At 44.5% G+C, this 25,988-nt stretch overlaps 2 protein-coding genes across 2 annotated transcripts; one reads left to right on the forward strand and one right to left on the reverse strand.

Moving 5' to 3' along the window:
- Nucleotides 1–123: 123 nt before the first annotated feature.
- Nucleotides 124–15,784, forward strand: LOC136434322 (complex I assembly factor ACAD9, mitochondrial-like). Its single transcript, XM_066427083.1, has 16 exons — nt 124–433; nt 1,558–1,651; nt 1,996–2,097; nt 4,352–4,559; nt 4,941–5,019; nt 5,798–5,975; nt 7,157–7,306; nt 7,886–7,956; nt 8,246–8,371; nt 10,241–10,369; nt 10,963–11,042; nt 11,692–11,836; nt 12,263–12,340; nt 13,267–13,395; nt 14,182–14,254; nt 14,869–15,784. Exons 1-16 carry the CDS (start codon nt 254–256, stop codon nt 14,994–14,996), a joined length of 1,950 nt encoding a protein of 649 aa, XP_066283180.1. The 5' UTR covers nt 124–253; the 3' UTR covers nt 14,997–15,784.
- Nucleotides 15,785–15,888: 104 nt separating this feature from the next.
- Nucleotides 15,889–17,325, reverse strand: LOC136434321 (collectin-10-like). The gene is made up of 2 exons (XM_066427082.1): nt 16,871–17,325; nt 15,889–16,588 (listed from the first exon to the last, which is right to left on the reverse strand). The coding sequence occupies exons 1-2, from the start codon at nt 17,235–17,237 to the stop codon at nt 16,578–16,580; spliced, it is 378 nt and encodes a 125-aa protein (XP_066283179.1). The 5' UTR covers nt 17,238–17,325; the 3' UTR covers nt 15,889–16,577.
- Nucleotides 17,326–25,988: the final 8,663 nt, after the last annotated feature.

Genomic DNA, 25,988 nt, shown 5'->3' on the forward strand with positions numbered 1-25,988 from the left:
ACAAGAAACATGATGTTAGAAAACAACACAAATAGGAAAACTTCTGGGGATCAATAGCATCTTTATATAACATATCTGTATTCGTTTTCAATGTTTACGTTCAGTAATGTGACTGATTTCCATACTCGGGAAAAGTCATTAGTCCTTTTCGCCTGTCGTCGGTCGTCGGAGTTCGCGGGTGCGGGTCAACAACGAAGCAACTAACAAACAACAAACAAGTAAACAACAACAGCTCCGGCTAGGTCAGAGCGTGATGTTGAGCACGGGGAAGCTGCGGCCGACGCTGGGCCTGGTGCGGCGGCCGTGGTGCGCGGCGGCCGCCGGGATCCACAGCTCGGGCCGCCGCCTGCACAACCCCGACGAGGTCGACCTGTTTGACTTTCGTTACACAACCCCCTTCGTCAAGAACCTGTTTGTGGGCAAGTTTATCCGGGTGAGTACGGGATGAACGCTGATGGGTACGTGTTCTTACATCTGTAATAGTGTGCAGGGGGAGGCATAGAACCCCCCCCCCCCCGTGGGACCGTGGTAAGGGGGCCGGGGGAGTAGGGGGGTGTTGTGTTAGTGCTGTGATGTAACCTGTTCGTGGGCAAGTTTATCCTGGTGAGTACGGGGGGAACGCTGAGGGGTACGTGTTCTTACACCTGTAAATGTAATAGTGTGCAGGGGGAGGTATAGACCCCCCCCCCCGCCCGTGGGACTGTGGTAAGGGGGCCGGGGGAGTAGGGGGGGGTGTTGTGTTAGTGCTGTGATGTAACCTGTTCGTGGGCTAGTCTATCCGGGTGAGTACAGGAGGAAAGCTGCTGGGTCCCCGGAAATACAACAGCATACACCTGAGAGTCTGTCTGGGGGAGAGGTGTAGACCCCCCCCCCCTGTGAGACGATGGAAAGGTACATGTAGGAGGGGGTTGGGGGTAGTCTTGTGATGTCATCATGTGATACAACCTGCTCGTTATCTATGGATGAGCAAAGGTTAGAGCTGCTGATGGTTTATCTGTACTCTCCAAGCAGAGGTTGGTGGGGAAGATCATATGCCCCGTTTTTTTCTGTCCGCTATCCCCACCAACGTCTGCGCCAGGTCGGAGGCTCAAACTCAAAGGCTATTAACAGCATATGATAAAACGGTCACGATCTTCCCCACCAACCTGTGCTTGGAGAGCATAACACACCAGCTTCGCAGGCATGTGTCGCAGTCTGATAAGTTTAACGTGTGTTGATGTATACGAGCGATCGCTTTTTTTTCCCATCAGGGATATTCGCCATTTGCACGCAGACTGGTGGTAAGCAAAAGAATGTCAGATAAGATTACTGATCAACATTTGGCTTAGCAGATCATTTACTAATCTACATTTAGATTAATTAATCATTTGCTCTCACCTGCTTTTTGCCTACCACTGCCTCACCACGATGTCATTTCGATCGCTCGTATGGGACTCTAGAAGATGGGCCCAAACTGGAAACCAGAATATCCTTTCTGTTTGACCTTCATCAACGAAAGTATTGACTTGTTTGTTTGTTATTTATGAATAGTTGTTGACTTGTTTGTTTGTTGCTCAGGAACAAGTGTTCCCGTTCCCCAGGCTGAACCAGCAGGATTATGACCAGCTGCAGCAGATGGTCGACCCGGTCGAGCGATTCTTCAAGGACGACGGTAGGTCCAGTTTCCTCCAAAACACCTTCTGTCATTTTCCTGCAATACTTCTTTGTCAGAGAATCGGCTTTACCTAAAGAAAACATTTAGCTCTGATGGGCTGACAGCTGGCTAGAGGCCACGCTCACAAAAATGGAAACCTCAGTCCAGTCGAGCAGAGCCTTGACTGATCAGCTCCAGTCTTTGTCAAGGAATGAGTAATCCACTGCTTAAATAACATAGTTAGAACCCCACATCTTCAACGTTTAGCGAAAGTTGGACGTGAGGCCACATCTGTATGTTATTAGCATAAGATTTTTTATGAAAGTTAGTTTTTGACTTATTTCTTGTGTTTCTGTTTCCAGTGGACTCCGCTCAGATCGACACCGACGCCAAAATCCCGGCGGAAACTCTGCAGGGGCTGAAGGACCTGGGACTGTTCGGCATGCAGGTGCCGCTGGAGTACGGTAAGGTTGTTTGTGTGTGTCATAAGTTGTCTTAATCTCATTAACATACTCTCATCTCCCAAATAAACATACCCCCCGGAATAAACATACCCCCTGGACAAATCTTCAAAATCAAATAAATGTACCCCCCGGAATAAACATACCCCCCGGAAATTGACCAAATTTACAGATAAACTGTGTCCATGCTACTTCTGTCCGAAGGAAAGAAGATGATTAGCCGGTTCTCTTTATTCATTTATTGACTATTTTTTAATGCCTGTCTGAGGACCATACCAATTAAGTGTATAACTATTGAACAGAATAACTGTACACATCTTGTTCAAATTATAATATTCCTTGCCACTTCAAAAAAGATATACTGTAGTAGCAATGTTGAAAAAATTGGGCATAGGTTCCCTGCTATGACCCCTAACCGGGGGCCAACGGTGCTTCAAATTCAAAGTTAAAATGTACATGATCATTGATACATGCATTTTCTGCTTGGAACTTGAAGCAAGTAAATTGTTGTATATACTGACATATAAACAAAACATGAAAAGTAGTTGCCAAACTTCTCAGTTCACTTGGATGGGCAACACTTTGAAAGAGTGGTCTTTTTCTATACAAATGTATCAACATTTAGAAGATGAACAGAAAATTACAATATCCTGAATATATGGTCATCACATGCAGGTATTACTTATATTTTGTAAATGATAGAGAAAAGGAAGACTATGACAATCACATGTATATGATGTAACTTTTTGTCTTTCCCAACTTGCCATTTATCTTCTATGCCTTCCATATAGAAACATTGATTTGTAAACATTACATGCCACAAATCATTGTGTTGTGTCAAGGACATTTAATATCATATAATATCAAAGACAATATTATATAATGTTCTTGGCTTTTGTTGTTGCAATCCAAATAATTTAAAATCTAAAAATTACCCTTGTATGTATCATTTTGAGAAACTGAATTGTCAACAAATTTGTGAGAAACCTCCTGAAGGCTTGTTACAATGTTGCCACAAACTACAGGGTTCTCATGTTACATGAAAGGGTGAGCTATAGACAGTGGCGGCGCCACGGACAGAAAGGGGCGGGGCTAACAGAACGTACACTCATGTTCTTAGAAACCTCCGGCATTCTTTCTGTAGGGGAGTGATCTTTTTTCAAGCATTTTTCAGTGATGATAATGGTGACTAGATTGCAATTGATTTTTTTATATAGACTAAGGTATCAAAAGTCTTTTTGCAAAACTGCAAAAACACATTTCTGACAAAGGCAAAGGAGTTTTATTTGTAGATCAAAAAGAGTTGTTTCCCCTTCTTGGAAGTGAGATCTTCCAAAACAAAACATTCCCACGGACTGTTACTGCCAGGTGCGTTACCGTGGCGCTTTTTGAAGGGCTAAATTTTCATATTTGCGGTAGGATTGAAATGTTTTGATATACTTTCAAAGTAATTATAAAGTTTTTGATGCTAAGACACAGTTTTTTGTGGTGTTATTTTTATATTTTCATTTTGGGAAAGACTGTATCTCACGTGAGTAGAGTAATGTATTACATGCGTAACGTTACTTGAAACACTTTGCGCCGCTGTCATATATTGGTTTCTGGTCAGCATGCTTTGGTTTACGATGTAATGAGACTGCTAAAGTTGTTCATATTAAAAGAATTGCATTTCAAAACGTCAGTGCGGTGTCTTATTTTCGCCCAATAACAACGTTGACTTTGAAGTGTTACGAGTTCCGCCAGGATTTCACAAAGGCCGGGTCATATCGGCAGGGAATATTCAACGCCGCTTGGCCGGAAAATAATTAATTATGAGCAAAAATGCCGGGAAATATTGGCAGGAAAACCCAAACTTTGAATTCTAAGGGGATCCCAGGTTTGCAAAACTCAAATTTTCCAAAACATAATAAACGTACTGTCCAAAATAAGAACGTACTGGGTGGATTTTGAGGCTGAAAAAAATAAACGTACCGGTACGTTTATTTGGGAGATGAGAGTATATCTATTCAGTTTTGGTATGTATATAACATGGTTTTCCAGTCCTATTCTTAGTCACTGACGAAAGACAGCGGATGCTGTCTGAAACGTCTGACTGTTTCAAAGTTTTATTCAACTATTTTTGTTGTGTGTGTGTGTGTGTGCCTGTGTGTGTTTTCAGTACTGTCCGTCTGTGTGCAGTACCACGTCCTAGTCTCTTCTAGACTGGAACAGTCACAAGTCTCCACATAATATCACCCCCCCCCCCCCTCCCCCACAGGAGGCCTGGGCCTGTCCAACACGGAGTATGCTCGTCTGGGGGAGATCACCGCCATCGACGGCGCCATCGCGGTGACCCTGGCGGCACACCAGGCCATCGGGCTGAAGGGCATCATGATCGCCGGGAACGCCGAGCAGAAGGCCAAGTACCTCCCGAAGCTGGCCACGGGCGAACACGTGGCAGCCTTCGCACTCACAGAGCCATCCAGGTGGGAGCAATCAATCAATCAATCAATAGCTATTTAGTCTTCACACTCACTGAGCCTTCCAGGTGGGATTTAGCAATCAATTAAACAATTACTTTCTTTGTGTTAAAGAGAAGTCAATATGAAGGTTTTCTACTATTTTTTCCTCTGCATTAACAGTAATGAAGCATTTGCATTCAAGTCCTTACAATTGAATCCATTGTTGTTCATACATGTAGTTCTTAACCCTGCTGTAGTTATTTTTTGTGATCTAAAAATTGTTCATAAAACTTTATAAGAGGCGGTTCCCTAATATATTTTTCCATCCGTGGAAGCGACGCTGCTTCCATCAAGACTGCATATGGATATTAAATTCTTTGTTTGTTTGTCTGTTTGTTCCATCAGCGGAAGCGATGCTGCTTCGATCCAGACCCGCGCAACTCTGAGCGACAACGGGAAGCATTTCCTGCTGAACGGGGGCAAGGTGCGTTCTCTCCCAACTGTCAGAAAAAAACTCCATAAGGCAGGGATTGTTAGATAAAGAAGTTAATCCCATTTGAGACTTTTAGATATGGTAACACATTACAAATTTGGACTGGTAGATTCAAATACTACCTGCAGTAGTCACCGCCTCTGCATAAGGACCACCTGGCCATTCTGGCCACTCTTGATGCTTCCTTAGATTATTCTGAAACAAGTTTTAACTGTAAACTTCCAACACAAAAATTGGACTTTCCCAAATTTTTCGACTGTACGACACCAGTCTTTGTCAAGGAGTGAGCAATCCACCGCTGGGATGACGTCACGCAATGCAGATAGCACAAGATTACTTAGATTACTTTTCCCATAGACCCAAGCATTGTGAACCCAGAGTACGATAGCCACCTAGTACCTTTGTACAGTTACCATTTTCTTCATGTCCGTTGACTGAAGTGGTCAAGGTAGACAGGTTTGACTTTATCTCCGTGACTACATGTACACATGTTATGACAGCAGTTTTCTAAGACTCCAGGATTTTTCAAGCTGGTGTGTTACGCCTAATGGCGGTTGTACCGGCTATATAGATACAGATACAGATACAGATATGGAGGGGAGCTGGACTGTCAACTTTACATCCAGTAGCAAGACAAAACTGTCAACTGTGAAATATCAGATAAGAAAATTACGCAAATTTTCAGACAATACAAACATTTGCCCAGATTCAGTGTGATTTTCCTACATTCTCCCCTGCCCTGTCCTGAAGTGATTTTGTCGCTCCTCAGATCTGGATCTCAAACGGCGGGATCGCGGACGTCTTCACGGTGTTCGCCAAGACGGAGGTCGTGGACAGCAAGTCTGGCGAGGTCAAGGACAAGGTCACGGCGTTCATCGTGGAGCGGAGTTTCGGCGGGATCACCAGCGGGAAGCCGGAGGACAAGCTGGGCATCCGCGGATCCAACAGTAGGTGAAACTAAAACATGTGATCCGCGGATCCAACAGTAGGTGGAACTAAAACATCCGCGGATCCAACAGTAGGTGGAACTAAAACATGTGATCTGCGGATCCAACAGTAGGTGGAACTAAAACATGTGATCCGCGGATCCAACAGTAGGTGGAACTAAAACATGTGATCTGCGGATCCAACAGTAGGTGAAACTAAAACATGTGATCTGCGGATCCAACAGTAGGTGGAACTAAAACATGTGATCCGCGGATCCAACAGTAGGTGGAACTAAAACATGTGATCCGCGGATCCAACAGTAGGTGGAACTAAAACAAGTGATCCGCGGATCCAACAGTAGGTGAAACTAAAACATGTGATCTGCGGATCCAACAGTAGGTGGAACTAAAACATGTGATCTGCGGATCCAACAGTAGGTGGAACTAAAACATGTGATCTGCGGATCCAACAGTAGGTGGAACTAAAACATGTGATCTGCGGATCCAACAGTAGGTGGAACTAAAACATGTGATCCGCGGATCCAACAGTAGGTGGAACTAAAACATGTGATGTCAAACCAGTTAAGCTAATCTTCCACTGGTCGTGACAGAGAAGACTGACGCTATGTTCAGTATTTACAGGTTCATTGTACTGGGGAACTTCCCATACCTCTCTGCACACTCTGGGTTCGAATCTCCACCAGGCCCCAATGTTGTGCCTTCAATAGAAAGCTTTATATATTGTGCTTGTATTTCATCAATGAAGGTTAGACATTAAGTAGTACGGATCACAAATTCTTTCCCTAACTTATTTACATATCAATTCAGATAACCATACACGTTACTCATTCTCAGTTACTGATGAAAGACAGTGGAGGCTAGCAAAAACAATTGAGTCTTTATCCAGTTGGTTGATTTATATTGCATTATAAATCAACTGGATCTGATTGACGTATTCGCTTACAACCTTGTTTTGATTTAGAGTTGTCTTCACCTCAAGAAATTCTGAGTTTTGGTATGAAACCTTGGTCTCCAGTTCTTCCCTTCAGTCACTGACGAAAGACAGCGGATGCTGTCTAAAACGTCTGACTGTTTCAAAATGTTATCCAGTTGCTTGAGTAGCTATTTTTGGTGTATTATGCATGATGTTTGTGCTTGTGTTTGCTGAGTCAGACATCTGACATCACACCTATGTTCTGCAGCGTGCACCGTGCACTTCGAAGACACGCCCGTCCCCATAGAGAATGTCCTTGGGGAAGTCGGCGGAGGGTTCAAGGTCGCGATGAACATCTTGAACGGTGGGCGGTTCAGCATGGGCAGCAGCGGCGCCGGCATCGTCAAGAAGCTGATTGGTTAGTTAAAAGTGTTAGAAGCTGATTGGTCGGTGAAAACTGTTAGCTGCTGCTTAGTTAGTGAAAACTGTTAGCTGCTGATTGGTTAGTGAAAACTGTTAGCAGCTGATTGGTTAGTGAAAACTGTTAGCTGCTGATTGGTTAGTGAAAACTGTTAGTTACTGATAGGTTAGTGAAAATTTTTAGTTGATGATTGGTTTAACTTTTACTAGTGTTAGATGATGATTGGTTAGTGAAACATGTTCGAAGCTCATTGGTTAAACTGTTAGATGCTGATTGGTTAGTGAAACATGTTCAAAGCTGATGGTTAAACTGTTAGATGCTGATTGGTTAGTGAAACCTGTTAGAAGCTGATTGGTTAAACTGTTAGATGCTGATTGAGAGTAGAGGTCATACAAGCAGCAGAGGACAAAGTTACCTTACGTTGAGAACAGTGAGGGGGAGAGTCACTAGTACGTCCAGAGAGCACAGCATTAGACATACATTTTTATAATCTTCAAGTCGTCAGTGTTTAGATTTAGATATAACCGGTCATGCTGTATTTATGTATGAATGTTGACTGTCTCTGTCCTGTTCCAGAACAAACAGCAGAACACGCCACAACCCGCACGCAGTTCGACAGGAAGCTGATGGAGTTCCCGATCATTCAGGTAGGGGGAGCTGCAGGACTGTGTCAGTAGGAGTGGGCCCAAAACTCGACTGACTGGCAAACACAGAGTTAGTCTTTATGGGAGGCAAACTGCTGCAATTTCATTGACAGAAGTTTGTTGGACTAAGGAAGTTTATGTCATTGACAGGAGAAACTAATTGATTGACAGTTGAAGTTTGATTGACAGGAGATATTTATTTGATTCACATGCAGAACTTTGATTGACAGAAGGTTTTCATTTGATTGACAGGAGAAGTTTGATTGACAGAAGCTTTTTATTTGATTGACAGGAGAAGTTTGCTGAGATGGCGTTGCGAGCCTACGCGATGGAGAGCATGGCGTACCTGACAGCCGGCATCATGGATCGCTGGCCCGGCGGGAGCCCAGACTGCTCCGTGGAGGCCGCCATGGTCAAGGTCAGTAGTTCCATGGACATGCAGGACCAAAATCATCATCATCATCATGCCGGGCGGATCACATGCAGGACCACAATGAATTATATGTTTCCCACCACAACAACTTTCCTTGCACATCCAACTCACGGAACAGTCTTCTGCGTTTTATAGCTGTGCACTCTAGTTACTGTGCAGTAGCTTCAAAGAGAATACCCAGCACATGCATCAGTGCATTTGCATTGACTCAGAGGTAAATAGTGGATGTGATATTGGCTCAAGTTAGAGGTAAGCACTTTGGTAACATGTTTTACTACATGTTTGTTCAGTGAAATCCTTCAGCTAAATTTGCCTTCTCCATGTGCTGTCTCCATGGTAACCCCATGTTGTCTCCATGGTAACCCCTGTTGTCTCCATGGTAACCCCATGTTGTCTCCATGGTAACCCCTGTTGTCTCCATGGTAACCCTTGTTGTTTCCATGGTAACAGGTGTACAGCTCAGAGAGCGTGTGGAGCAGCGTGAGCGAGGCCCTGCAGGTGCTGGGCGGGCTGGGCTACATGAAGGAGTACCCGTACGAGCGGTTATGTCTCCATGGTAACCCCTGTTGTCTCCATGGTAACAGGTGTACAGCTCGGAGAGCGTGTGGAGCAGCGTGAGCGAGGCCCTGCAGGTGCTGGGCGGGCTGGGCTACATGAAGGAGTACCCGTACGAGCGGTTATGTCTCCATGGTAACCTGTGTTGTCTCCATGGTAACAGGTGTACAGTTCGGAGAGCGTGTGGAGCAGTGTGAGTGAGGCCCTGCAGGTGCTGGGCGGGCTGGGCTACATGAAGGAGTACCCGTACGAGCGGTTATGTCTCCATGGTAACCTGTGTTGTCTCCATGGTAACAGGTGTACAGTTCGGAGAGCGTGTGGAGCAGTGTGAGCGAGGCCCTGCAGGTGCTGGGCGGGCTGGGCTACATGAAGGAGTACCCGTACGAGCGGTTATGTCTCCATGGTAACCTGTGTTGTCTCCATGGTAACAGGTGTACAGCTCGGAGAGCGTGTGGAGCAGTGTGAGCGAGGCCCTGCAGGTGCTGGGAGGGCTGGGCTACATGAAGGAGTACCCGTACGAGCGGTTATGTCTCCATGGTAACCTGTGTTGTCTCCATGGTAACAGGTGTACAGCTCGGAGAGCGTGTGGAGCAGTGTGAGCGAGGCCCTGCAGGTGCTGGGCGGGCTGGGCTACATGAAGGAGTATCCATACGAATGGTTATGTCTCCATGGTTACCCCCTGTTGTCTCCATGGTAACCCCTGTTGTTTCCATGGTAACAGGTGTACAGTTCAGAGAGCGTGTGGAGCAGTGTGAGCGAGGCCCTGCAGGTGCTGGGCGGGCTGGGCTACATGAAGGAGTACCCGTACGAGCGGTTATGTCTCCATGGTAACCCCTGTTGTCTCCATGGTAACAGGTGTACAGTTCGGAGAGCGTGTGGAGCAGCGTGAGCGAGGCCCTGCAGGTGCTGGGAGGGCTGGGCTACATGAAGGAGTACCCGTACGAGCGGTTATGTCTCCATGGTAACCCCTGTTGTCTCCATGGTAACAGGTGTACAGCTCGGAGAGCGTGTGGAGCAGCGTGAGCGAGGCCCTGCAGGTGCTGGGAGGGCTGGGCTACATGAAGGAGTACCCGTACGAGCGGTTATGTCTCCATGGTAACCCCTGTTGTCTCCATGGTAACCCCTGTTGTCTCCATGGTAACCCATGTTGTCTCCATGGTAACAGGTGTACAGCTCGGAGAGCGTGTGGAGCAGTGTGAGCGAGGCCCTGCAGGTGCTGGGCGGGCTCGGCTACATGAAGGAGTACCCGTACGAGCGGTTATGTCTCCATGGTAACCCCTGTTGTCTCCATGGTAACAGGTGTACAGTTCGGAGAGTGTGTGGAGCAGCGTGAGCGAGGCCCTGCAGGTTCTGGGTGGGCTGGGCTACATGAAGGAGTATCCGTACGAGCGCTACCTGCGAGACGCCAGGATCCTCATGATCTTCGAGGTCAGCAGCTTTTTTTTTTTAGAGTTTTTAAAAGATTTTTCATCTTTATTTCTGATTGGCATTGCGTGTGACATTTGTATGAAACAAAATTTCCACTTGAATTGTGCCAACAGTTACATGTACATAATATGACTTGACTTGACTTCTGGGATGTTCATGACCATGTGTTTTACCAAGCCTGCTGGTGATGGGGACTATATAGCCTGTAAAACCTCCCTTCAGTTTAACCAGATAGGATTGGATCTAGAAAGCAGGTTCCAATCCTACCGCGGCCTAATCTGTGCTGCGACACCTGCAACACGATGTAGACCAAAATATTCTCACTTGACATTAAGGTCAGGAAAGGTGCACAACATGCATGTATGTATACATGTAATCTTTTGAACTTTCCTATCTAACAGGTGAAAATGCATTTTTTGGGTTGGAGGGGGTGTACAGGCGTAAGTTATGCATCATGATCGCTAGTTTGTGTGACCAAACAGACAAGAGATACTAGTAGTCAAAAACAAAAACAGTCTTCCTCTGTCAGGACTATCCGATGAATGATGATGACAAAAGCAATTTTCATGTTTGTTGTATGTTTGTTTCTGCAGGGGACCAATGAAATCCTTCGTATGTACATCGCCCTGGTGGGAATGAAGTTTGCCGGAGACATACTCAAGGAGAAACTCAAGTGAGCAGATTTCTTTAAGTTGCTTCTGCAGAAGAAAGAAGTCTTAGAACTGTGCAAGTAAAGGGCACTTTGTAAAGAGTATAGATATCATAGGGAGCTTATGGCTTCAAACCCCTGTCAAAGAAGACACTTATCGAGAAGAGTAGGGGTGACCCAGTTGCTTTGCTGAAAATACAAGCCGTAGCGAGGAATTGCACTTACTAGCTAACGAAAATATCCTTATGCTTTGCCTTCAATTTTAGGTGGCCCATGCTACCTACAGCTTGATGCTGCTTAGTACCAGTACTAAGCCATGGTGCTAGAGGAGGCTACAGTGTATATAGAATGTTTAACTTATGTGCCACTTTAGGTTAGTTATAGTATGATATTTCTACATAAAGGAGTTGAAGTGCGGGAACATTAGCCTGATTCTGCAGTACTAAACCATGCTGCTAGAGGGCGCTTATTTACCACCTGTGTTACTTTCCAGGGAGCTGAAGTGCGGGAACTTCGGGGTGATCCTGCAGTACTAAGCCTTGCTGCTAGAGGGTGCTTATTCACCTCGTGTGTTACTTTCCAGGGAGCTGAAACGCGGGAACATCAGGGTGATTCTGCAGTACTAAGCCCTGCTGCTAGAGGGCGCTTATTCACCTCGTGTGTTATATTCCAGGGAGCTGAAACGCGGGAACATCGGGGTGATCCTGCAGACGGTGCGGCAGCGGTGGGGCTCGGGTTTCGGGATGGGGCCGAGTCACGGGTTTGTGTCGGAGGATCGGTTCATCGGGGACGGCTTCAAGGCGCATCCCAGCCTCACGGTGAGAGCTGGCCCACGCCCAGGTTTTTCACATTGCCAAGTGCGGTAGAATTGTGCCATACTGTTATGTGGGGGGAAATTGTTTTTTAATCTTTGTAATGAGTTTATAATCTAATTTTCAACCTTTCTAGCTTGTAATCTATACGATCTGTATGATATAAATAATCTATTTTTAATCCATCATCATAGAATCATTTCAATGATTATCTGATGATATTTAATGAAATGCTAGATGCTACTGCTACTACTTGTCCATGTATGTTTATTTATATATAAATAAAATAAAATATTTATATGAAATCGTTCTCAGTCAAAGAGGAAAAAGTACATTTTGAGTATGAAGCATGGTACTGTCTATTGGATACTGCTCTTGCATTGTTCTGCTGGTGTGCTGTCAGTATTACTGAGTTGTTGTCGTTTACTCCAGGCCGGAGCTAAGCTGCTAGAGGAAAATGTGAACAATCTGGGGACGATGACAGAAACACTGCTGGCCAGACATGGCAAGGTGAGGCACGACCTAGTGTAGAGTGTCAGGGTGCAGAACTTAGTATATGGAGTGGGTAGGGTGGGAGAGGCTGGGGTTCAGGGGGGGATGGAGAAATGTGAACACATTTGGCCAGACATGATGAGGTAACACTTCGCTGGGAAGTCTGTCTATAAAAGTAGATTTTTATTGTGAAAACAGCTAATCAGTATTGATAGTAGTTATAATGGTGAATTTTCTCATTGAACACATTCTCAAGAAAACATTTCACCTGTGTTCCTGTGGTGTCAAGGGCATTGTGAAGCTGCAGTCCAATTTCTTTGTTATTTTAGTGTAGGACGTCCAAAAGACGCATGTGCGCATAACTAGCTAATACCCTGTGTGGGTTCCTGTTGTGTCCAGGGTATCATGGAGGATTTCTGTCTGATTTATTTGTTATTTTAGTGTAAGGCGTCCTAAAGACGCATGTGCACATAACTAGCTAATACCCTGTGTGGGTTCCTGTGGTGTCAAGGGCATCATGGAGGATTTCTGTCTGATTTGTTATTTTAGTGTAGGGCGTCCTAAAGACGCATGGATGCATAGCTAGCTAATACCCTGGCTCCTGTTGTGTCCAGGGCATCATGGAGGAGCAGGCTGATTTCTTTGTTATTTTAGTGTAGGGCGTCCAAAAGATGCATGGACGCATAACTAGCTAATACCCTGTGTGGGTTCCTGTTGTGTCCAGGGCATCATGGAGGATTTTTGTCTGATTTATTTGTTATTTTAGTGTAGGGCGTCCTAAAGACGCATGTGCGCATAACTAGCTAATACCCTGTGTGGGTTCCTGTTGTGTCCAGGGTATCATGGAGGATTTCTGTCTGATTTATTTGTTATTTTAGTGTAGGGCATCCTAAAGACGTATGGACGCATAGCAAGCTAATACCCTGGCTCCTTTTGTGTTCCAGGGTATTGTGGAGGAGCAGCTGGTGTTGAAGCGGGTGGCTGACATCACCATCAACATGTACGCCATGACGGCAGTCGTCTCCCGTGCCAGCAAGGCCGTCGTCATGGGCCTGCCCAACTACGACCACGAGGTAACCGCCCATGGCTATAACCTTCTCCCTGCTGCCTGACTCCAATAGGGAACTTGGTGCCAAACAGCTACTTCAGACTGCTAGAACTTAAACTTGGATTTATAGACCTTGGAAAATTGGGGGGGGGGGGCAGTCAGAACCAGTCTGAGAGTGGATTACCGGGTAGCTTTGCATGTCAATCAGTTTTCTCTGTCGCTAATTCAAGGCCACAGCTTGTCAGTTTTTTGGATGGCATCCTCCGCAGATCTAGATTCTAATGCGAAGTCTTATGCGAGAGTGAAAAAAGCAAGATAAGTTTAGATTCTGTTTTGACTGAAACTGTTGAATAAAACGAGGACCACACAGTGGTTCAGAGTTACACCATGTGTATTTCTGTTTCATGACATGCTGTTACAGTAGTGAAAAATAGCCACGTAGTCAAGTACAGTTACTTAACATAGGCTATAAAGCACGCCAAAAATAGTTACTCAAGCAACTGGATAAGATTTTGAAACAGACGTTTCAGACAGCATCCGCTGTCTTTCGTCAGTGACTAAATAGCGGATGCTGTCTGAAACATCTGACTGTTTCAAAATCTTATCCAGTTGCTTGAGTAACTATTTTTGGTGTATCTTATTACCTGGCCATGGATGTCTAACCTTCATCAACGCATAGGCTATAAAGCTCTACACAGTACTCCGGTTCAGTGACTAATCACTGGTTCACAGCTGCCAAGTGTTCTTGCATCTTTCATGATGGGCACGAGTCTTAGAAGCTTTTTGTTAATGTGCTTGTGTTGTTCCCCAGGTCCTGATGGCCAACACCTTCTGCCAGAAAACCTACAACGAAAACATGCAGATGTTCCACGACCTGGGCGGAGGTTTGTTTGTTTGCAGTATATACACAGTAACCTGCCTAATGGTGTAACTCTGAAGAGTAGAAGCCGCATATTGCGACCGACTTATTCGACCCGCACTTTGTCTTATTTGTCTAAGTTTTGTTTCTATTGGACTGTCTAAAATTTGTCTTCACTTCATGTGCATATCTATTCATAGTTTTGGTTGATTTCCTGTTGGACTATGCATCTTCCACAGTCATGTGGATGCTACCTTAAGCATCTGACCTTTTACAAATCTATCCAGCTGCTTAAGTAACTTCTTGTGTATTACCTGAGTGTCTAATGTTCATTGAAGGATTTTTTATTCGCATATATGTACAATTATAAAAAGATAAACAGGGCACAAAGAAAACATGCAGGGGGGGGGGGGGCAAAAGCCTAGGTGGCTTTTCATGGGCCTCCCCTAAGCTAGACAATGGGAATTTTTACAAAATTATACATGTACATACAAAACTATGCAAAATTAACGAAAGAACAAATTGAAATTGTACCATAAATCCTAATGAAACAAATGGAAAGAAGAGGAACTACAAAATAAACATAATAAGTAACATTATGCTATATAATAAGTGACCGTTTGTCCCTCTCCCTCCCAGAAAACACAGACGCGGCCGTGCAGAAAATCGGGAAGGACATTCTGAAGACCGGGAACTACATCGCAGCACACCCGCTCGACAGAACGCACGACTTCGACAACATCGATGTCGTACCGCCACAGCGGTAACGGGCGCAAAATCTCATTTACAGCTGGATTTACATCGCAGAACGACAGAATGCTCGACTTTCGTCTGTGACGAGGTTTCCTGAGATTCAGCTGCTGAAATTGTATCACTTTGACTCTAGAAAGACACCGGGAGTTTGTAACTTAAGATCAAATATCAGCCTTCTAAACAAATCCCAGCCTAAACTGAAACTGAAACTCCATCACTAAAGGGTTTGTATGACTTGAGCTGTTCAGTAGAAGATTAGTGTGATTCTGAATCCCTTTGTGCGGGAGTTACAGTTCACGACTGGTTCATAATGATTTCTACCAGTACAGATGGACTTTCATGTTAACTCATGCCTTGTTTTTCAACTTGTTTCTCTGCTAAGATTCTTGATGTAAAAGTGAATTACATCACCAAAGTCACTGGTGTCTTCTCAAGTTTAAAGAAACCAGTGTCATTATTCATGATATATTTTGATAGATGCAAATTTGATAGACACCTGCAAATGAAATAAATAGAGTAGTAAGAGGTGATTGACATGTGTCATAAGGTAGCTACAAAAGTCAGAAGATGATGACTACAGTATCATAATGGATCTGGGCCACTTTCTTGTCAGGAACTTAATTTATCTATAACCCCAGTTTTTATGCAGTTACGGAGTTGATGTATTTATTCTAAAAAGTTGGAAAGGTTCAGAAAAAAAAGCACTTAAGTCACTTCTGATCCGGCATACAGGGGTAGTGGGTGCCTTGTTGGTTTGTGTTTGTAGTTTTTTTGTACAAATAAAAAAAAAACAGACACACAACATTTGCAGTGTTCTTTGGATGCAATTATTGACATAAAAAAACTCAGTGGAGCTTTAGGTTCACATGTTGGGTTGTTATTTATACTGCAAAGTCCTACATGTCACATGGACCTGCGTGTTGATTAAAGCGTATTAGTTCTTCTCAGTACTACAAACTACACAAATATGTGCTCATGACTTAGGATCAGCCTTATGAAATGAAACATGTACAATAGTCAGTATCCATTGTTATATCACCGAGTCAAGGCTCTTTAGAAGCAACAGGATTCGTGGCGCCTGTTTCAGTTATGATCTTGTTTGACCAATCATTTTACGACTCTGCATTGGAGATTTTCTACACGTTTTAAGGATTGTAATAACAGTGACAGTTATGATTTTTAAAACTTATTCGACGTCTAAATCACATGTCAGGAGGCAACAGCCTGAATCGCGTGATTGGTTAATGATAATGATAACCTCTCACATATCACTGTTAAAATAACACACACGCACAGACACAGAGAGAGGGGGTACTCAGACGCACACACACAAATAAACAAATGTAACCCCGTAAAACTCTTCTGCATAATTACTAAGTGTTTATAAGGCGATGCAATCACATTTCCTGTTACTAAAAAGCGCTGCTTCCCCTTCACCAGTTTTCCTGTGTTAGATTCTCGCCCAAAAAGATCGGGAAAACAAAAAGAAAACTGCCTACTGGCGCCCGCAGACGGAACTGCAGCTGCATAGTCGTAGCTGTGAGTTGTTTTACAGCTGAACACTCAGCAGTGGCGGCGAGAATCCGGCCTGCCGTTTATCCTCGTGCTGAAAAGATTAAAAGAACTTTAATCAACAAGATTCGACGGATGTGTCTTTGCGAGTGTCACAGCACAACGACGATGAGTTGATACTTGATGAGTGAGTGGGTAATGAGATTGATTGAGTGAGTGAGTGAGTGAGTGAGTGAGAATATGTAAGAGTAGGAGTGTGAGAGTGAGAGTGAGTGAGTGAGTTAGTGATAAAGAGAGAGACAGGATCAAAGGAGGACTAAAGCTGTTTCATGTCATTTGAAGTTCTTGCCATAAAAGACAGGCTCACATGACGTACCTGGAGCGACCTGGCACATGAAGTAACACGGAGTGTCGCATTTCCAGCTGACCCACTTGCCATTCCTGTCTGTGGAGTAATAAACGCAATGGCCGGAGCCAGTCGGTTGTCCCGGACCCCACGAGGTGTAGTCACCAAGTGCGGAACCGTCCACCCACTGAAAGGTTCCCTCTCTGTGCTGACGGCGCAGGCCGATCCTAGAGCAGTATACTCGTCGATTGGCGCTCACGGACAAGGACGTCAGAAAGGCGTTGGTCTCGGCGTCTCGGGGCATGGCGAGGGTACCGCCCTCTCCACCACAGGTCGCGGCCGCCTCGCTGAAGATCTTATGTGCGGTGAAGGCCTTGTAGCAGATTCCACGCCACATGGTGTAACCACCTGGGCAAGATGCGTTACGAAAGACTCGCGGTGACTCTGGAAATGTTTCAAGGACTCCAGTTATTGCACTGAGTATCTATTGCTTGCCTTCCATGAAAGGAGCACACATCTGTGTTAATCGTCAAAGACGTATACATGGACTTGTCGCTGAATCAATCAACCAATCAAACAAATCAACTGCAAAAACATACCAGAATATGTCAGAGAAATGAAAGGAGCGAAGAATTACACAACTTTCGGCACGTTATGGAATCGACGTTTGCCTCACCTGCATGTTCAGCCGGTCCGGTAGGTTTTGGACACTTGGACGTCCCTGTTGGACCGGGCGGTCCGACGGGTCCCATCGGCCCTCGGGGCCCAACTGGTCCGGGCGGCCCGTCCTGCACAGGGCAAGCTGGAATCCTGGCTCCATGTTCTCTGGGAGATTCTGGTGAAGTGCAACTACAATTAGGTTTATCTAGAAATCATTATCTATTGGAATTCCATTGAATTTGAAGTACAATTACAGAGTCTATTAGAAAAAACATAGCAGTATAACGTATACTCAATGCTTTGAATTAAAGAATTTTCTACAGGAGAGCTTGGTGCAATTAGATCTATCAAAAAATCACTATCTCTTGGAATTCCATAAGAGTGTATTAAAAAAACAACAGTAGTGTCATCGAGAGTTAATCCTTTGAATTAAAGAATTTTCTACGGGAGATCCTGGTACAAATACAAGGTCTATTGAAAATCCTTCTTGAAAAGTATTGCAAAGGAAGTCAAGAAAATTAGTTCGTCTTTAAGAAGTCAAGTTTTTGAGATCATTCCAACTTGCCTGTTGTTTTGCTCATCTCGTGAAGACGCTGCTCCAAGGCGGCATATCGGTTTCGCTCTTTGTCCAAATCGCGTTTCAATGTGATGGACAGTTGGGAGATGTTGTCCAGGTCTCGCTTCAAGGCGCCAACAGTGATGGTCAGTTCCGATATTTCCTTAAAAGACGGGTCAGGATGTCAAACTTCAAAACAAAACAAACTATAGAACAAGGTTCGCAAATCATAATATTCACTTACAACAAGGGCGAGAAAGAATGAAATACTGTCCAAAACGTACAAAAGAATAGGGGGATGTTTTAGACATTGTAATGTTCACCTCCTTATTGATGAACGTCAGAGGGGCGAGTCCCACAGCGACCAAGCTCAGCAGCACCGCAATCCCGGCGGCCATGCAGCTGCGGTGGGAACGGATGAAGCTGCAGAGAGCACGGCGGCCGCTTACTCCACCCGGATACACTCGGTCTGTTAGAAATATTCATTTTGTTCTGGTCATGAAAATGGTGACTTAGAATAAACCTCGTATCAACACAATGGCGCCAATATTGAATGAGTAAAAGCAATTAGTCGTTTTGACAACCGTGTACTTTCTCCCATACCTCTTATGTTCATGACACCAAGTGTACGCTGATGACACAGACGTGACAGCGTAAACTGATGAAGATATTTGCATCTGGCAGGTTTTTGTAAGGAGTGGACGCGTCAAACATGCCCCTCCCAGTATATGTGAAATAACAATTATGGAATGCTTACATTTTTAAGAGGGTTAAATTGTATGAATGGTGGCATGTAAATTACAGTCAACAGATAATTCTAAGTATTATCTGCAAAAGAGTGTACAAGTCAGCCCGTGACTGCGTTACACTTTCCAAGCTGATCGTTATTATATAAGTCATATATTCAGTCATTCATTATGATATCTATATATATTAGTAATAATTTCAATACTATTCTTCTGCCGACATGTCACACCTTCACTACATGAATATTTATAGAGTAAATATTTTTCTGCCTTCACCATAATGCTCTTGTCAGATGATAAGAAGCAATATAGGTTAGAAATCTTTAGTAAAAATTAAGAATAAAATAATTTTTTCTGGCAAAACATCCTTGTTGCACAAATCTATGTTGCAGTATTCCTACGTGACAAAGGACAGGAGAGTCAGCTACCTGCAGACGTGTGCGTTGCGTCACGTTTCACCGCCTCAGCTTTTTCGTACGTGTCTGAAGACGACTCTTGCCCGTCCTGCCGCTTGTCAGGGGCGCGGGAACCACCCTGATGGACAGGAGGGGGTTGTGGCTGCGGCCAGCCGGTTTGGACCCCGGCCTGGACTGAGTCCTGCTGCGGCCCCCCTCCATGTAAAGACGGCGGCAGATCTTCATCCTTGATTGAACAGTAAACTCTCTCGGCTTCTTTGTACGTGTCTGAAGACGTGCCCAGCCCTTCCTGTCGCCTGTCAGAAGCGCCGTTGCCATGGCGGCCACGCCCACGGGAACCGCCCTGATGGACAGGAGGGGGTTGGGACGGCGGCCCGCTAGTTTGGCCGCTGCCGGGCACCGAGGAAGGGGTCTGGACATTTCGCTCGTACATTTTGTGCTGTACTGCGGCAGGCAAAGAGTGCGCAGTCTACAACAACCAAACCCAAGGCGCATGAATATGGAAAATGGTATCGCGATGAGTCTGGAGAAGCAATGAAACTCTTGCCCTTATATAGACGGTCTGACGCAAAGCACTTTGCTTTTCTGAAAGCAGTAGACAAATTTTCGTTACGAAACTCAAACTAGTACCCTTTCGTTCCTAGGTGTCTGAAATTTCAGCAGTGGGGTATAGTTTGGCAGGGAAATGCAGCAGGACAAGGGTTAAAGGTACCTTATTGTATGTTTTGAACGTGAAGATATGAAGAATAGATTTGTGAGGCATACAGAGTGTCTGGCATGAGAATATTTCCTTACATTTACATTTCTATGGTTCAACAGCACTGAAAATATAGCGAAGAGTGCTTGTTCAAATGACATTGTGTATTCAAGTCAGATATCTGTAATACTATTACCAGTGTGAAAGATGTTCACAGAATTAGACATTTGACATACCTGTAGATGTGATATAGACCTGCGCATGTTACACACCTGTACATATGATACACCTGCACATATGATACACCTGTACATGTGGCACACCTGTGTGTGTGTGTGTGCGCGCGCGCACATACAAATATGTGTCGGTGCGTGGGTGTGTATACAGTGTATGTATATGTGCATATAAATATAACTGTTCCATTCCTAAGCATCTTGAGTGGAGCGGGATGGATTGTGGAAGCCAGGTAGAATTATTACATCAAGAACAGGTGTTTGATTTAGACTTAGGTCACCAGGCAGCTAGATGTATTTGCCACTATTTTTGCCATTGATTTCTCCCACTAAACGAAAGACCACAAAAACATTATAGCTCACTAAAATGACTAATGAAGGTTTACTGACACGATGCAGTCGTATTTGCTTTTACTGACTAATTGTCATTTTTCTGTGTTACATTATCGCCCGACAAGCTCGGGATAACATGGAGAGACCTGCTTACTGGCGCCCGCTGACGGAACTGCAGCTGCGTTTTACAGCGGATGGCAGAGAACCGATGAACAGTGGGGGCAAGAATCCGGCCTGCCGCTTATCCTCGTGCTGAAACGATAAACATAACGTCTATCAGTAAGATACTAATTATGTGTCTTTGATTTATTTATTGATTGATTGATTGATTGATTGATTGATTGATTGATTGATGGATGAATTGATTGATCATTCATTCATTCACCCATTCATTGAAGTAGTAGTTAAGTGAATGAGTGAAACAGCTGAGTGAGTGACTGACTGAGTGCGTAAGTGATTGAGTGAGAGAGAGACTAGATGAGTAGGAGAATGGGTCAAATGAGCACTAAAGCTGCTCTATGTCATTTCAATTCATTTCCCAAAAGGCAGGTTCACATGACGTACCTGGGGCGACTTGGCAGATGAAGAACGTCTTCCAGACACATCCCATGTTCATCCACTGGCCTTCCCGGAATGAGGGGTAAAAAACGCAATCACCAGGGCCGCTCGGTTGTCCCGGATACCACGAGTTGTAGTCACCGAGTGCAGAACCGTCCAACCACTCAAAGCTTCCTTCTCTGTGCTGACGGCGCAGGCCGATCCAGAAGTCCTCGGACTTGTACAAGGAGACCAGGAAGTCGTTGGTCTCAGCGTCTCGGGGCATGGCGAGGGTGCCGCCGTCTTCCCCACAGGTCGCGGCCGCGTCGCTGAAGGTCTTCTCTGTGGTAAAGAACTTGTAGCAGATTCCGCGGAACATGGTGTAACCCCCGGGACAAGATGCTGTAAGAAAAAACTTGAATGTACACAGAACATATAGAAAGGGACTAAATTTTCCAACTATATAATGTCTTCAAACTTCACTTGCTGCACCTCGTAAGAGGAGGACCTGATGATAATGATGATGTCTACAAATGAAAACTTCTTAGCGGACTTAGTGATTTTCTGAATTAATATCATTTTGTAGCATCTGGGAGATTTACAGACTTACTATTGAATCCACACAAAAAGACGAGACAACTCCAACAGACATATAAAAATATGTCTGAGAAATCAAATGAAAGGAATGGAGAACTGAATAAACAACGTGATCAAATGTGTGCCCTACCTGCATGGTCAGCCGGTCCGGGAGGGCTTGAAGACTTGGATGTCCCTGTTGGACCGGGCGGCCCGACGGGTCCCTTCAGCTCTAGGGGCCCAACTGGTCCGGACAGCCCGTCCTTTCCCAAAGGACCAGCTGGCCCCATGGCCCCCTTTCCTACAGGTGGCCCGACAGACACAGGACCAGCTGGCCCTGTGGCTCCCTTTTCTCCCGGAGGTCCAGGTGGCCCGGCAGACACAGGACCAGCTGGCCCCATGGCTCCCTTTTCTCCCGGAGGTCCAGGTGGCCCTGATAAAGTACAATTTCAATTGCAAAGTCCGTTCGAAAGCATGATTCACAAGTATTGTAACCCTTAAGCTGCCAGTCCCGACTTAATTAAGGATACAGAAATATGCCTTGTGTGCTGGACCCGGTTATAACCGGGATAGGGTATTCCCCAGAACAAAACAGCTTTGCGTGCGTGTAGCGCGTGAAGCCGGGAAGTTAGGGGATTTAGCGCCGCCGGGTGTTTCGCGGGTTTCGTGAGGGAGGTCAGGGGTCAAACATTTTTGATTTTTACTTGGCTAAAAAACCTGGCAGCTTAAGGGGTAAGGTAGTAAAAAAAAGTGGAGTTCAAGTTTGAAGAAGAGTTTTGATATAAAGGACATTTAGGTCATCTGAACTTGCCTGGCGTCTTGCTCATCTCGTGAAGACGCTGCTCCAGGGCAGCAGTTCGGTTCCTCTCGTTGCCCAGGTCACGTTTCAATGCGTCAACAGTGGTGGACAGTAGGAATATGTTGCCCAGGTCACGTTTCAAGGCGTCAACAGTGGTGGACAGTAGGAATATGTTGCCCAGGTCACGTTTCAAGGCGTCAACAGTGGTGGTCAATTCCGATATTTCCTACAAAGACCGTTCAGGATGTCATCAAAATAAAACGGACTACGGAAGAAGATTGACGAATCTTCATGTTAACTGATCAAGACGAGGGGAAATGGAAATGCTGTCCAAGACAAGAGAATGGGGGAAAGTTCGGTAAGCATTATAGTCTTTACCTCCTTATTGATGAACGTCAGAGGGGCGAGTCCCACAGCGAGCAGACTTAGTAGCACGGCGATCCCGGCGGCCATGCAGCTGCGGTGGGAGCGGATGAAGCTGCAGAGAGCACGGCGGCCACTTACTCCACCCGGATACGAGCGGTCTGTTAGAAATAGTTATTTGGTTTTGGTCATCACAAAGTTGACTTGCGAACGAATTGTTGACCAACAGACAGACACACACACACACACACACACACACAGACAGACACAAATGCTACTGAAAATCTTTGACCTTGGATAAATAAATAAATAGATAAATAAAATAAATTTCAAAAATAGAAATCTAACCTGCATATGACCTCTATAATATTTCATGGAGGTAATAAGACTAATTCTTGCATTTTCAGACTAAATAGTATAAATGATAATTTGTATCTTGTCTAAGAAGTCAGCAGTTAATTCTATAACTATCATTTGTAAAACGTGTGCAATTCAGCATGTGACTGTGTTCTGTGCATACGTTTGTAGCTTATCAGAATAAAGCAATAACACAATGAGCATGATAAACCATCAACCTGTTCATTCGTTCATAATAATATCGATCTTGTGACGATTTCAACTCTTTTATTCTGCCCACATGCCAGATCTTTCCTCGTCAATATTTATAGTTATTTTTTTCCTTCACCATAATCCCTTTTTTAAGATAATAAGAAACACTGTGAATGATAAATCTTATATGATATAAAAAATGTATACAGTGTCTTGGAAAACACTCTGATGGCCAAAAAAATCTATGCAGAAGTTCGTTAGAGGCAAACTACAAAAGAGTCAGCTACCTGCAGACGTATACGTTGCGTCACGTTTCACCGTTTCGGCTTCTTCGTACGTGTCTGAAGACGACTCTTGGTCTCCTTGCCACCTGTCAGCGCCGTTGCCATGGCGGACACGCCCGTGGGAACCACCCTGGTGGACAGGAGGGGGTTGGGGCGGCGGCCCGACGGTTTGGCCGCTGCCGGGCCCCGAGGAAGGGGACCGGACGGGCTCTGCTTGCTCGTACATTTATGTTGTACTGCGACAGGCAAAGAGTGCGCCAAAGTCAAGATGCATGAAACGTATGTCGCGATTAGTCTGAAAAAGCGCTGAAACCCTTGCCCTTATATGGAACGATCTGACGCAGGCCGAATGGCATTTTGTTTATCTGCAAACGGCAGACAAATCTTTGGTATGAAACGTGAGCCCGCACACCTTGCGTGTCTTTTGGAAGGCACCCGAGTACCGTATTTCAGCAAATGGCCAGACCAAGGGCTTTATCAACCTTATAGTTACGTCCCAATTGCGCCGGTGTCCGTAGGGGTACTCTCCAAGCAGAGGAGGAGTTCCGGCTGTTTTTTGACGTGTTTTCATGCGTTTTTGTCAGGCTTTCTACTTTGTCATTTTTATTTTGTGTCGCCATAAAAATGATAAAAGTAGAAAGCCCGACAAAACGCCTAAAAACACGTCAAAAACCAGCCGAAACCCCTTCTTTCTAACGCTAGCTGAAATACGAAGGGAATCCTCCTCCAACATTATAATAATAAGACTGGTTTATTTCAATGATCTCATTAGCAGCTGTGAGGCTGAATTGCCGAGATACATTACATTTCATTTAAAACAAGTACTTCATTTCATCCGCAATAATTAAGGAATACTCGTTAAAATACAACAATGCTTGTTAAAATATTACAATATACACAACAATACTTGTTAAAATAATCAATATACCTAACAATACATGTTAAAATACGGCAATATACACAAGGTAAGCTTCATCTCGTAACACATATAGTCATGGATTTCTTAAGTGTTCAGAATGCGAATCATGTATGGTAACGCACTGTTCATATACCGGTCAGTTCGGCCATGTTGAAGGTCAAGTTTATGTGAGGACCGTGTTTGCCGGCCACTGATGTTCCCTCTAGTTGGTGGAAGTAGGTGCTGGAATTGACCTGATCGAACAAGCTTCTTCGCAAACGACTCTGTCAGAGTTCTCCGTCGTGAGTTGAGAGTTGGCAGTCCCAAAAGAGAGCAAGCAGCGGAGTACGATGTGTATTCAACACCCAGGATGACGCGCAGGGCTCTTCTTTGGACTTTCTCAATTTTGTCACTTAAGGTCTTAGGCAGTCCGGGGTGCCAAATCGGAGAGGCATTTTCCAAGATTGGCCGAATGTAGGAAATGTACACCGTGATCAGGTCCTCTATGGAGAGATGGAAGTGCTTCAGTTTCTTGAGAAAGTACATGCGCTGATTAGCTTTAGTACAGATTGAGTCCACGTGTGAGTTCCATTTAAGGTCAGCCTGGAGGATAACACCCAAAACTCTCATCACTTTCACTTGTATAACTTCAATGTTGTCAACAGTAAGAGGAGGGGGGGTGGAGTGGGACTTTCTGAATTGGACATGCATCACTTTACATTTCTTCGGGTGTAACTTCATGTGACTCGTGCGAACATTGAAAGAATGTCTTCGTAGATTTCATGGCATGAGGAACACGACCCACACAGCTCTGATCATAGTTCACTATTTTCTTCTCGCCACTTTTACAACGTTACCTACTGATTTTCAAACGGACGTAGATTGGAAAGTAATGACCACAATGATTTGAAATTTGGTGGATATCGGTAAAAAAAACTCATACTAATGTTACATAATTATGCCCCAAAATTTTAGTTGTGCATCTTATAGAACATCCAAAAGATTAATGAATAAGCAAGAGTTCCACGACCTCATATCTCCATGAACAATTCTATTCATGCAATACTTACACATTTGCATAATATATGCTTGGTCATAAACACCTTTATCTAACTTGCACATGTTGTAATATTGACAGTCCTATAATTTTCCAATTAGATGAATTATGGTGTTTTTGCATTAATTATGCAAATTAGGAATTTATTTGCATAATTGGTATCTGTTGATGATCCTCTTTCCATAAACTACATACGTTACATCTATTTGAGTCTGATAATGTAAAACCCTGCAAATATAGATTTACCTCATTATCAATGCAAAGTAAGTCCCAATTAGCATCATTTGCACTTCATTGTGTATATCTCTATGTAAGCTACCTGCATACTTAGTATCATGGAAATCCATTGTTCCTTTGTTCAGTTATTCTCCTTAGAAGATTTTCACAAAAACGCCCCTGCAGTTCCAGAGGAAGCTGCTAGGGGGCCCAAACCTACACCACTTC

The sequence above is a fragment of the Branchiostoma lanceolatum genome, chromosome 5, assembly GCF_035083965.1.
Source record: "Branchiostoma lanceolatum isolate klBraLanc5 chromosome 5, klBraLanc5.hap2, whole genome shotgun sequence".
In the NCBI taxonomy this organism is placed as follows: Eukaryota; Metazoa; Chordata; class Leptocardii; order Amphioxiformes; family Branchiostomatidae; genus Branchiostoma; species Branchiostoma lanceolatum.

Excerpts from the sequence above, each read along its gene's own strand:
- LOC136434322 (XM_066427083.1), top strand. The coding sequence starts at position 254 with ATGTTGAGCACGGGGAAGCTGCGGCCGACGCTGGGCCTGGTGCGGCGG. Across the intron at positions 1,652-1,995 it reads GCGATTCTTCAAGGACGACG|TGGACTCCGCTCAGATCGAC; the intron begins GTAGGTCCAGTT and ends TTCTGTTTCCAG. Across the intron at positions 10,370-10,962 it reads GGATCCTCATGATCTTCGAG|GGGACCAATGAAATCCTTCG; the intron begins GTCAGCAGCTTT and ends TTGTTTCTGCAG.
- LOC136434321 (XM_066427082.1), bottom strand. The coding sequence starts at position 17,237 with ATGTGGCGTGGAATCTGCTACAAGGCCTTCACCGCACATAAGATCTTC.